This window comes from Blennius ocellaris (genome assembly GCF_963422515.1).
Source record: "Blennius ocellaris genome assembly, chromosome: 21".
NCBI lineage: Eukaryota > Metazoa > Chordata > Actinopteri > Blenniiformes > Blenniidae > Blennius > Blennius ocellaris.
This window is the reverse complement of record NC_137670.1, coordinates 14,307,277-14,321,045: the sequence shown is the minus strand read 5'-3', so window position 1 is coordinate 14,321,045 and position 13,769 is coordinate 14,307,277. Positions and strand designations below refer to the sequence as shown.

General features: G+C 38.8%; 1 protein-coding gene across 3 annotated transcripts in view; it reads left to right on the top strand.

Moving 5' to 3' along the window:
- The window catches only part of LOC308145394 (calcium-activated potassium channel subunit alpha-1a-like), a gene marked incomplete at its 5' end in the record, with an annotated part of 87,686 nt that extends 79,834 nt beyond the window's left edge, over positions 1 to 7,852 (top strand). For all 3 annotated transcript variants that reach the window (XM_080516814.1, XM_080516813.1, XM_080516812.1), the window contains 4 exons: positions 1,624 to 1,742; positions 1,845 to 2,066; positions 5,348 to 5,376; positions 7,009 to 7,852. In XM_080516814.1, the coding sequence (XP_080372940.1) occupies positions 1,624 to 1,742; positions 1,845 to 2,066; positions 5,348 to 5,376; positions 7,009 to 7,160 (522 nt within the window). In that variant the 3' untranslated portion in view covers positions 7,161 to 7,852. The remainder of the gene's footprint in view (positions 1 to 1,623; positions 1,743 to 1,844; positions 2,067 to 5,347; positions 5,377 to 7,008) is intronic.
- Between the last annotated feature and the right edge of the window lie 5,917 nt (positions 7,853 to 13,769).

Genomic DNA, 13,769 nt, shown 5'->3' with positions numbered 1-13,769 from the left:
TGGAATCCACTCATGGGGCTTGTTGGCTAACGGCAGTGATGGGCAAGCTTACAAGGAAAATGTACGCAGGCCGGCAGCTCGCCAGCTCCCAGTCAGTCGCCATCACTCTCTCAGCTCCTTCCTCTCCTCTCCATGCCGAGCATTTCATTCTCCTCCGATTTGCTTTCTTAAGATTATTTCTAATTTATCTCAACATTGGTTAAATCTGAAGATTTGTGTGGTGATTGATGGATATTTTAGATTATGGGATGTACCACACACTCCTGTATCTTAATCGACTTGATCATAGACACTGATGGGCAATTTTAGAGAGAAAGAATATTAAATGAAACTAACTGCAGCAGATAGCTTTCACCTTTCTGGTCACTTTACATTATTCCTTCAAAGGTCTGCAGTAACAAAATCGATCATCATTGATTTTCTCACGTGCTTGACCCTGGCGAGTGAGTCCTCTAATTTGAACAATTTCAAATGAGTTTAATTGATGATAAAATTAGGCCGTTTTGAATGCTAATATGGCTAAGCCATAAGGGTCATCTGATTAATTTCTACATGATTTAAATCAAAACTCATCAGTGTATGAGACGGGCACTTCAGGGTATGTTTGGTAAATTATGCTAGACTTGTAGCTGGAGGGCATTTTAGCAGCGAATAGTGGAGAAGCTAACAGCATCCATGGACAGAAAATACCTCAGATGTGGAGCAGATCTTCCTCCAACCCCAAGGTTGGTGGTTCGATCCCTATCCTTGTTGTGCTCGTGTGTGCAAATGTCCTTGGGCAAGTCCAGGTTTCTCCCCTTGGCCACTGAGGTGTATGTGTGTGTGTGTGTGTGTGTGTGTGTGTGTGTGTGTGTGTGTGTGTGTGTGTGTGTGTGTGTGTGTGTGTGTGTGTGTGTGTGTGTGTGTGTGTGTGTGTGTGTGTGTGTGTGTGTGTGTGTGTGTGTGTGTGTGTGTGTGTGTGTGTGTGTGTGTGTGTGTGTGTGTGTGTGTGTGCGTGCGTGCGTGGTAGTCAATGATGACTGTTTATGTGAAGTACTTTTAAAGTCCATTTTCGCCAGCGTACTTTTCCGTTAAGGTAAAGTGGATGGATTAGTGTTGCTTGTAGTGAGAATGTCCCCATGAGAATGTTGAGCTTATTTAATCAACACACACATTTATATTTACTTTTAAACCACGAGTGTGACCACTGTCACAGTCTGTATATGAAGACAAAACAACATGAAAGGATTGTTGTCTGGAAACCTTTTTTATTAAATTACTATATGAGTATTTTTGTGCTTTCTCAAACTGATGTCACTTGCCTTAAAGTTGTCCAACATTTTATATAAAATATTCTCTTTTCAGCCCATTAATGTGTTTGCATGAAGCCAATTCCTGGCGATGGTTTTCTTGCAAAATCAACCATATTTCCTATCAAAACCCTATTATAAGCATGAGAAAAGTTTTGTAAAGTATTTTATTCAATGTTTTTATTAAGTATGCACATTTTCACCAACAGCTATTAAATATTATATTCAATAATGTGAAAAACAATAGGAAATCTGAGATAAATTCCTTGGCACGTAACAAAAACATACATGAAAGAGAAATACACACCGCATTTTTATGTTTGCCATCTTTCAGGATGGAGGTTGCTATGGCGATCTTTTCTGCAAAGCCCTGAAAACATATAACATGCTGTGTTTTGGCATCTATCGATTAAGAGATGCGCATCTAAATGCCCAAAGCCAATCTACCAAACGGTGAGTATGTGTTTGTGTATCTTGATGTTAAATATTGCAACAAAGAGAAGAAATCACTACATTTAGAAGTGGCTCCCGTTCTGGCCCCTCTCTCTCCTGCAGGTATGTCATAACCAATCCCCCGTATGCGTTCGAGCTGGTGCCCTCAGACCTGATATTCTGCCTGATGCAGTTTGACCACAACGCCGGCCAGTCCCGGACCAGCCTGTCACACTCCTCCCATTCGTCCCACGCCTCCAGCAAAAAGAGCTCGTCCGTGCACTCGATCCCCACCACCAACCGCACCAACCGCATCAAGAGCAGGGACTCGCGAGACAAACAAAAGTATGTGCCCGCCTAACGCTCTGTGACCGTCTGTGTCCGTGGTCGGTGCCTGCCGACAGTGTTGTCCCGGGTGTGCGTGTGCAGCGTCCAGACAGACTGTTACACGTCCGGCTGTCACTGTGTGTGTTCGTCTGAATGTGTATGTCACTTGTAAGTCCAGGCTTGCATTTAACAGCATAATGCCGTACAGAGTGGGTTTGGGTTTTTTTCTCCCTCAGCAGGGCAAAGGTCAAAGTAAAAAAAAAAAAAAAAAAAAAACAGCGAGGGATTCTGTCTTCCCCGAGGCGCTGAGTTCTTTTTCTCATCCATCTGCCGTAACTGTGCTCTCTTTTCCACTCCTGTACATTTTCTTTCTGCCAAGAACTACAAGAATCTTTGACTAAAATTGTAAATATTTTTGCCATTTCGAGCGATGGGATGTAGATGAGTTTTTATTCACAGTGTGATTGTTTTATCTGTCCTGTTGAAATGCGATGGAAGTGTATTGCAATCACGTAAGGAACATTATTTAGATGTTTTCAATATTTATTTCTATGAAATTCAGCTAAGTATCATGTACATGTTTTTTTAAGCTTGATTTTCTGATTTGAGAAGTTATATATGAATGTTTTTCAATCATCTGTGTTATAAAACAATCATTAAGATGCCACAGAGGATCAAAATAAACGGAGTCAGTAAGAGCTTCTGGTAGAATTTTCAAGAGTCTCTTCAAGGTGAGAAACTTAACAGCAAACTTTAAATGTCTAATATGAATGCGTTACACCTCTTTTAAAAACACCTAAAACACCTTTGCAATTCACAAGAGGATATCCAAATTAAAATTTAACAAAGTACTAATCGTAGCGTTTGAGGCCACGAGCAAATAAGAGCAGCTAAATGTTTATTTCTGCAAGTAAATCCAGTCAAAACCTTGTTTAATCAGTTGGTACGCCTTGTGCATCATCACCATAATCTTTCCAAATGTGGTTCATTTGACCTCAGAGCGCACACAAAAATATTTTATTTATACGTGATGATGGTTAACAATTATGCAACACAACAGAATTCACAAGATTAGCAAAACAGTTGAAGATCTTTTCTGTTCTTTCTTGATTTAGTACCTCTTCCTCTCTCTACAGACACTCTTGTGAACTCTTTACAAGACCACCTTTCAGGCTTTTCTCCGCTGAATCTTGTTTTCTTTAAAAATTGAACACGGACCTACTTGTACGTGAAATGCCCTTTTAAATGACATGCCTTAAAGGTTCATATCATGTCTTAGAAATGTTGCACACCGTGTCCTCATGCCTTGTGAGATCCATTAAAATGCTAGTTTTAATCAAATGTTACTTGCTGCCATGAAGTAATTATGTCAATGTATTTTGAAGAGCGAGACCGTTGGAGTCACTAATAAAGTCACACTTAAGATGTAATTACCCTGTCTTCACATGTGAATGTCACATTTTAGTTTTATTTTATTCCACATTGTCATTTTCGCGAACTTTGTTTTTTTTTCTTTTAGTAAAAGGTAAATACCGCCTTGGTAGATAAACGGTAATTAAACTGGTGCCCCAGACTGACATCAAGTACATCCTGAAGGTCGCAATATAATGGAAGAGAACAAAAGTAAAGCATCGAAAAATGTCACCGATCTACAACTGCAGCATCTACGGATTTACTCGAAGGAGAAATAACAGCGTGTACATCATGTTGGGGTTTTTTCTGTAAAAAAAACTTTTTAACCAGGCCTGAATGTGGTGACTCACAGCACCTATAACTGCCTCCTTTGTCCTCTGGATGTAGGGATACGTTTTTAAGTTACCCCTTTATCTGCAGCTAAACCTCCTCGAGCTGGGACGTCAAACACCCACCCTCGCGGTATGAACTGTCGCTACTCCTTTAGCAATATTGTAGCTTATCTGCAATTGTTATTCTTCTTATTCTTATTGTGCTAAGACCATCGTCTCCACCATCGCTCTAAGTATTGCATCATGAAGTCTTATCACAGTGGATTAATCGGAAGTAACTTTTACTTTTGCACTTTGGAAAGTCGTTCCCCGACTGGACTGAACCCTCTGGCGGGACAGTTTTGTTATCTGTTTGAGACAATTGTCTATATCTAGAAAGTTCAAAAACCACGAGCACTCAGAGATATAGAGCTATATGCCGAGCTTGTTAACCCTCAGGACTTCAACAAGATTCATGAGTCTGTTATACATTTTTTTGTGACAATTCTACAAGAAACCAGGCAACATTTTCTCTTTTATTGGAAAACTGTGACCTATTAGATCTCAGTCAGAGATGTATTAGTGGGATTTAATGCATCTGGTATTTCTTCCTCTGAAATAGTGTGTCTGTATTCATGGGTTAGCCGTTTTAACTGTCAACCTGACAAATTGAAATGCCCTTTATTAATACGAGAAAACATTCACGGCATATCCCAATACTTAACCTGCCCTTCAAAATGCTATTCAGATAGATAAGTGTATCCATTAATCCACAATGGTTTAATCAGCGGCTGAATATAATGTGATATTATTGTAAATGTTGTGCTGGTTCCTTCACTGCAAGTGTATTTGTTGATACACCCTCATAACATCCACCAACAAGATTTTTCCGTTGGTTTCGTCAACAACATTGGCTTATTGTAGTTAAGCCGCATTATTATGTGTTTTTATTATGTGTCTGACCATTTTATCATTAATAATACATTCAAAGGACCTTTTCCTGTAATGGCAAAGGTATGACTCCTGTTATTTTTTTAAAATATTAATATTCCCATGCTGATATGATTTTCATTCTTTACTAAAAATAAATGCTCACAAATCAAAGCTGCTGAATAATACAAGCTTTCTTTGGTTGGTAGTCATTGCACATTGTTCAGAAATACAATCATTTTGATTTACCTGAAGTACTTTTTATTTCTTTTATAACACTTTTGCTATTTGAGCTGCATGCTGCTCATGGGGTTTGGTTTCCATCAGAAACATCCTTCCAGCTGCTTCAGCGATAGGCATGGATACAGTATGGCTGCTTGACGCGTGCTGCAGTGGCTCCATGCATTTTAATGGCTCCCAAAGATTTTTCTGACATGACCCTTGTTGTTTTCTCTCTCTATTTTATTTATTTTTGTGTTGGAGTTTGCGAGCCTATTGCTTAACCAACTCTACATTCATATGTAATGAGATCATCTGCTGTTTTTATGCCTCTGACCATCATGCTGTGCAGTTTCTGTTATTAATGGTCACATTAGTGTTTTCTCATTTAGCTTACATTTAGTGTACTACTTTCTTTTTCCAAAGTGCAACAAGGATGAATAGAGTGGGCCAAGGTATGGAAGTGAATAATTATGCATGATGTTAAATAATGCATTGAACGCGGTCATGTCCTTGCTGACATTATGCCCCCTGAATGAAAGCCAAGTAGTGTGGTGTTTCCAAATGACTGCATCAGGGCTGCATGGTTATGACCTATGCAGTACATCTCACGGTGGGATTGACTGTAAAATGCGTGATTGCAACTGAATGGTTTGATGCCGCTTCACCTTACTGTGTATCATGCGATTATATATCATGTTTTACTATTGGCAACATGCATCTACTGGCGTACGTGTTAATGCACTGTAGCTGCACAGCCTTAAGTCATGTTGATGAAAATGCATGACCATCGACATTGCCAAGTGGATGAATCACCAGTGCTACACAATGCCAGACCAGCTATTTCCTGTAAAAAAAAAAAAAAAAAAAAGTTGCATCAAGCCAAAAGCCTGAAGCCCTTCCAATGAATGAAAACATGTATGAATATATGAAATGTGAAGTTTCAAGAAATGTATTAACCTGCGTTTTGGTACAGAAAAGACTTGAGAACAGGTTTTGTTTAATTATTACCTGCATGTCTGCTGATCCCATAAAACAGCATGATATGAAAGTAGTATGTCATGCACATGAAGATACCCAGACGTGACAGAGGTGAACATTGGGACAGTGGTTGATCTTCACCTGCTATTAAAAACCTACCATGGAGTTTATTCTCGTCACAATCTATGTTGCCAACCTCAATTCAAAGAATAATGTATTTCAAGATGTAGTCTTCTCATCATGTTCTTTGTGCACCAGAGCAGGAGTTTTCAAAGTGTGTCAGGATTCGCTTCCTTATCTTGAACCACAGGACTTCTATTTGTTTGAATGTCGAATTAGAAGATATCATTGCTAACAACTATTGGGAGTATAACTCTTCTCAGCTTAGTTAGACGTGTGTATTATGAAATATCCGGTGACCCTTTATATACAACCTGCATCGGTCATACCTGTTCACCTAAGGCTTTACACCACCAAGCTCCGTTATGATTGAGCTTCACATCCTCTACTTGTATCTATAAAATTCACCCTTTATCAGATTGCAAGTTTTATAGGAGGACAATTAATCTCTTTCACTTAAGTGACCTTTTGAAGTTTTGAAGTAATTTTAGATCATTACAATATGATAATAAAGTGAGTTTTAAAGTGTAATATTGAACCCTTATTTGAGATGCATCGCTGACAAATGTCATGTGTTTCTTGCTGAATTTACTCCGGTACTGACAATGAAAGTACAGAAGTATTTTTTTTGTAATTAAATAAGTGTACCAGATAATTAGCCTTTTTTTAAGCTTATCAAAACCGACAATACTAAAAAGTATTTTCTCCACATTTTAGAGGTAATAAGAGACACTGACTTCAAAACAAATGAGAATATTTGAAGAAGTTAGCACATATGGTCACTTTTCCCAATGAAGGATTAAAAAGGGGAAAAATAAAGTCACACAGGGACAAAGCCTGAGTAAAGCTCTCTGGCGCCCCCTAAAGGGAGGCTCCTTCCACACTTTGAAACCCTCTGAAAGGAGTGAAGTGGTCGTCCATGTAGCATTAACTGTCTCCTGTCTCTTCCCCTCTTTGTTTCCACATGGTTTCGGCGCCGTTCTCAGAAAAGACATGGTTTACAGATGAACCAGAGAACACCCACCTGAGGACCATACAGATCAAGCCTGTGAATTCTCTCACCGTCAACCAAGTCAGTCAATATAAATCCACAAGCAGCTTGATTCCTCCCATCAGAGAAGCAGAAGACGAGTGCTGAGCTCCAGACTCATGCTGGCACCTGGACTCCCAGGGAGGAGGAGGAAGAGGAAGAGGAAGAGGAATGGGGGCTTACAGTGTCTGTGTCAGTCTGGCACTCTGGATATCTCCTCATCTGCAAACGTTAGTTCCCCGCCACGACATATATGACAAACTGCTTTCTTCATCCACCCGCGCTGCAAGTCTCACACCCACATGAAGACAATCACAGTCCGACGTTTTGGTTTGCACAGCTGAACGTGAGCAGTGACCTGACTCCAGCACTGTTTCGTTCCATTCTGGGGAATGAGGGTCACTCGAAGCCAAGGAGCAATGTAAAAAAAAAAAAAAAAAGAAATAGAAAAAGACTCTTAATAGTACTCCTGGGTAAAGTTTTGCAATTGTAAAAGTTGCCTTTTTAGCTCTCCGTGAACAACTATAACTACTGCATTCACGTCATCCAGTAACCTGTGCAGGTCGTTTCTATGTGCGTTTGACATCCAGCCGCGACCCCGCCACAATGGCGTCGCCACTCACTGACTCTCAGTGAGTCCTTTGCCATTTGGAGCTAATTCACAACATTTGTGACAGTTACGATGGCCGATGTCCGTATATGAATGGCATTTGGCATCAGCCTTATCTCTATCCATTTATATTTGTCTTATCTCTGCCTTGTTTGTTATAAATGTTCTGAAGTCGCTCGTTTTGGTTGCAATGTCCAAAACTCCTTGCAATGTTATAAAGTATCTGCCACTGCAAATGTTCTCCTGGGGTGAAATCTTCACAATATTCTTTTTTTTGGGGGGGGGGGGTTAATAGCCAAATATGATAGAGCTGTTTTGTTGATGACACTATAAAAGTACCAACAATCTTATCATGTGATCGCATACCTTTTTCCCGATATATGACAGCAAAACGAAATCCGTAGTGTGTAGAACAGTTGAGAAGCCGCAAATCGCATAAAGTGGGCATCTTTAAGTCCTCCGTTGGCTGCAAGCACTGCCTGATACAGGATTGTCTTGGAGGCCATGAAGCAACTTGAATGAACTCCATGACCAATCTTAATGCCATAATCTGACATGCTCATGCTTTCTTTCTAAAATAATTTGTCAATGCACCAAAAACAGCTCTATCATTTAAAAGAAAATGTATTTTTGGCTATTTATCTATTCAATCTGCATTCTGTTGGGATTTTTTTTCTTTGTTTCTTTCTTTTTTACAGTGTTGCCAACGTTGATTTACATTTGGCAACTATTCAGAAATCTCTACGACTCTTTTTGGAGACTTTGGCAAGAAGCTGGCAATTTGAAAAAAAAAAAAAACCAAAAGGAAAAAAAAACAAATGTATATATCAATGCATTTTATTACTCATGTGTGTCTCTCCTATAATGTTATTCTTCCCTCTGATTGCAGTCGTTACAATTTCATGCACATGGTTAATTATGCAAATTAGACAATGTCATGATTCAACTTTTAGGGCAGCCAATAGCTATTCTTACTGGCAACACTGTTTTCACTTCCATGAAACCATTTTCTCAGCGATGATGAATAAGCAATTGTTTGTTTAGTTTGGAACCACCGAAAAAGTGGAGTGTGCTGGTTATTAATCATGTCTTATTTCAATCATGGAACACAGCTATATTGGCACTGTTGTCACTTTAATGCAGGAATCAATGGTGTGTGTGTGTGTGTGTGTGTGGAGGGGGGGGATCACAGCAGTCCATAAAAATTCTCAGTCCACAGATGATGTATCACAGTCCAGCCTGAGATTCGTGTTGGATGTAAAAAGAGAGAGGTTGTGACATTTTTACTGGCACGGAGAGCATCCAAGCTGTCCATCCCTCAGTGCCAGTAATGTGCCAGGCAGTGCTGAAGCCAACGGAGGACTCCAGAAAGACCCACTATTGCGAAAAGAGGCTTCTAGTTTTGCTTCCTTCATGAAAGCCTGTCATCCCCCTGAGATATGTGCAGAGGTAGTCAACAATCTGAAGAAAAAAAGAGTCTTAAAAACTGATTTTTTTTTTTGTAAAGCATCCATCATTGAGAGCCTGAAAGCAGCTCATGTTTGTCTAAACCTGTAAAGCTTCATGTAAAGCATTTCTTTCTAGTGTGTTCTTGTTTGACAGTACCTGTGGGGTGGAGAGACATTCAACTTTGCAGTCTCGTTTTTAATATTTTGTGCATTGATTATTATTATTTTATTTTTTTTAGCACGTTGAGTTGTGGATACAATGACAGTGCTAAGTTGATATTTCTGACTATGTCATAATACACAGTAATAAATACCGTTTAATGTCCTATACAAACAGTCTTGTACATAAACTGTACATGATTTCATTTTGTATTTTCACAAAAATTAAAAGCAGATGTATTGTGTTCTACATTATGCTGTTGTTTTTTGATAGATAGATAGATAGATAGATAGATAGATAGATAGATAGATAGATAGATAGATAGATAGATAGATACCTATTTTTACCCCATAACATAATATTCAGAACTAGAAAACAAAGACCTTATTTAACAGTGTTGTGGGGGTTTTATTGCAGCTTTAACATAAAAAAATCAGCAGATACACACTGACATACATTAATATAACATTTACACATATTTACATATGGATTTATAACAAATGATACATGCACAAATTATTTAAGAACATAAACATATTTGCAAGTGACTATTTGCCAAATAATTAAAGATGCTGCTGGAGCTGATATAACTGAATACATTATGTTGATATAGTTGTCTTTTACAGTGTATTTTTAGCTATTTCCCTGAACAACTTTGAACCTTCCTGATCACCAGGCTGGTCATGTGATGTGGGACACCTTGTTGGACCCCCCCCTGGATGAGGCTGATAAACACACACACACACACACACACACACACACACACACACACATTCTCACCTTGGGGAGCGAGAGCGGCCATCATGCTGCTTGTTAACGATTTTACACACCGAGGCACTGTGGGAGACTGTCAGCATGCCAATAATATTTACAGTCTAACACCTCACCAAGAGGCCGCGGATTTCACTGATCCTCCTGCCAGCGGCTGTGTCACCTCTTTTTAGTAAACAAACACATGTATCCGTCACACCGCAAACACCCTGCCTGTTCCTCCGACATGCACGCGTGCATCTCCTATACCGCTTCATCCTGTTCACATTATGTAAATACAATTGGACATTTTCAAAATATGATCGTTCAAAAATCCGATCAAGTTGCAATGACTTGCTTGATAAATCTGAAAAACGTTGTTGTCTCATATTGAATTATGGTTTCGACCACAATACCTACAGCAGGGGTATGGAATACATTTTAGTTCAGGGGCTAAAATAGCGCTATCATAACCTTTAAATTTAAACTTTCTTTGTTGTGGCCCAGCATATACTTGATGAAAATGTCTTTTTTTTCTTTCTTTTTTTAACAATTGTGATGAAAATGTACTACAACCTCAACATAAACAATTTGATGACACAACATACAGTTAAAAATAGCAGTTTTCTTTGAAATTTTAACAATTTTCTTGGTGGTTTAGTGGGCTGGATGTTTGACGCTCCTGGCCTCAAGAATAAGACTACCAAAACACCTAAAATAAATAAATAAAAATATATATACACAAATAAACTACATATCTTCAAATACAACCATGGATAAATCCACATCAGCCTGTTGATGGTTCACCTTGTACTTCTACATTTTCAAAAGCTTGCTCTGCCATTAAAAAGATGCAACACAGCTATAACGATATCATTAGGTTTTATTATTTATAAGATGAAAACAGGATTCGAGTTACAAAACTAACTTTGACCTTCTTAGCGTCCAACTATTTGATTTACAGTGCCATTACTCTTTCAAAATCTTATTTAACCTTCATAAAATCAATGTAGGGTGAGAAGATAAATGACAGCTATGAAGTTTTTGTTGAAATACTTCCCTGTAATTAGTGATCGCAGAAAGACGCGTACAGTGTCTAAACTTTCAATAAGCAACATATTTGCAACTGCAGCTTAATCAAGCATGTGCGTGAAATGTTTAAAGTTGAGAAAAAACAAACCGAAGGTCTTCAGAGCACTCTTTCAGAAACTTTTCAACTTCAGAATAAGACTGTGAAAAATGATGTATTTTTATTGTTAATGCTAATAATGATATGCTATCGAAGATGCGTTGCAGTTAAAAAGCACAACATTTCTTTCAGAGCAGCGACAGCAGAAGAGCTATCGTTAAAGAAAATTTGCTGTCAATACTTAAATTAAAGGACTTTACAGTTCCAACTGGTGGAATAAAATATGAAAAATGGTGTGAAAGTGCATCGATTACATCTTGTATGAGCAAGTCAGTCGGCTGCAGTCAACCAGCATGTGACTTGAGTTTAGTTACATTAAGTTACTCGCACAAATACTGAACTCACAGCAGAATAACAAGATAAAGATGTTCAGAAAGGAAAGATGTTTTGGGGAGTATGAATGAAGGAATGAATGATTGAATGAATGAATGAAACTTTATTTTGAACATAGAAATAGATATAATAAAGAAAGAAGGAAAAGAGAAACAATCAAATTTAAATTGGTAAAAAGGAAAAAAAACAAGAAAACAATGAAACAACACATCCCACTTGATCCATATTTGAATGTCAAAAAGGAGTAGGAAGAAGCATAAAAATGCATGAACTCCTACCCCTCAAGACTAGAAGAAAATGGAAAATGTTAAGCTACCTGGTGTTTAAGACTGACAAAAAAAAAATCTTTGTTTGACAGCAAAACTTGTACAACTAGTAGAAACCAACTGCAAGCGGTTGAGAAAGATGTTCATATATCGGATTTAAGAGTTAATAAATATGTATTATAGATAGGTTGAGGGGTCATATCTGAATTAGTTTGACATTTGATGAATACAGTATGTTGCCAAACACACACACACACACACACACACACACACACACACACACACACACACACACACACACACACACACACACACACACACACACACACACACACACACACACACACACACACACACACACACACACACACACACACTCTCTGCAGAGAACAACTTTTTTTCCAGCTGCAGGAGTGATAATAGTTTCCATGACAATGCAGCACTCCAAGTGCATCAATGCCAGCCTGGATAAACAGTGATCCTTTACCAAAACAAGGGGGTCATTACGGCAGCTTGTCAAATCAATGTTGAGAGTGTCCTGGCTGATTAAGGCGTCCCCTCTCAGTCCTGACACAGTGTCAATACTGGCTGGCCTGTGGCGGCACACTCCCATGATTGGACTGAAATGCCTATCAGTCAGGCAGCTGAGCTGGACTAATGATTCCCTGTGCTGCCTATTAGAGGGACATGACAATTTAATCCTGTGGGCCAGGCAAGGAAAAAGTGACCTTGGTGCTTTATATTGAGGCTGAGGTAAATTGACAAGAGCAGATAAATCTTTACCTAGGGCTATTAACAGAATTAAAGAACAACAAAGACAGCATTTTTTTTTTCTTTGTTTGTTGTCATGTTGGCCTCTGCCTTTCAAAACCCAATTGTGGACCAAAAAATAAATAAATCCCTTAAATTTGAAACTTCATTTGGCAACCCCTCCCCCTGAAAAAACAAAACAAAAAAACAAGCAACCATAAGGTACTGCTGCATCATTAAAGTAATTAATCTTACTTTCTTTTCCTGAACATTTCCACTCTGCACACTGGTACAATCGATCCAAAGCTTACAACAACAAAGAGTCAAATAAAAAGCCATAGGTTGGCTTCTCCTGTGCTCTGCTGTCAAACTGGAATATTGAAAGTGGATATTGCTTGAAGCTCAAGGTTTTTCAGATGTTCAAAGCCATTCCAGCATGGCCCCGGGGCAAGGTATATTGCCTTGGACATCTATCTTAAGGCTATGAGAACATTGTCTACATGGTTGGAAAAAGGCCATGTGTTTACACAGATGTTTCGAGCTTTTAGCACACAGATCTTCCTGTACAGAGCCGCACTACCATCTTTTGTGCCAAGGGCCATATACATTTTGCATTAGTTTACCCTTTGATACAGAAATGAAGGCGGGCAGGGGAGCTTGTAGCCTTGCACACAGACTCCAACACGTAGTAAGGATTCCGAATTGGATTTAACATGAGATGAAGAAATAAAGAAAAAGAAAAATAACTTTGCTGTTAACATTTCCAGAAACTTCATTTATTAGACTCCCCCTCTTATGTATACACGCTTTGATGTGACCTGTACCCAGAGCAAAACAATATGCCCCTCAACATTTGTGCGGGGAAATAAAAAAACAAAAACAAATGGCAAAAGATAAGAATTTCATCCCTGTTGTAAGGATACATCACCAGCACTGGGAGGCAATCTGCCTGCGAGGCACAATTGCTGCACTGACCCTTTATGTTCCCTGTAAAGGTCAACATTTCCTTTCTTTTGTTTCACTCCATGCATGCATAAATCAAAGCTCTCGGCTATTTTCATGTTTGAAGTGGGAAAAGAACCTCTCATCATCAGCAAGCTGTAACATATACACTCAAATGATATCGCAACATTAATATATCATAAACTCCATCTGTAGACGTGCAAAATCACTTTTGCGGGTTAGTTTAGGAAATAAATGGCTGTAGATGT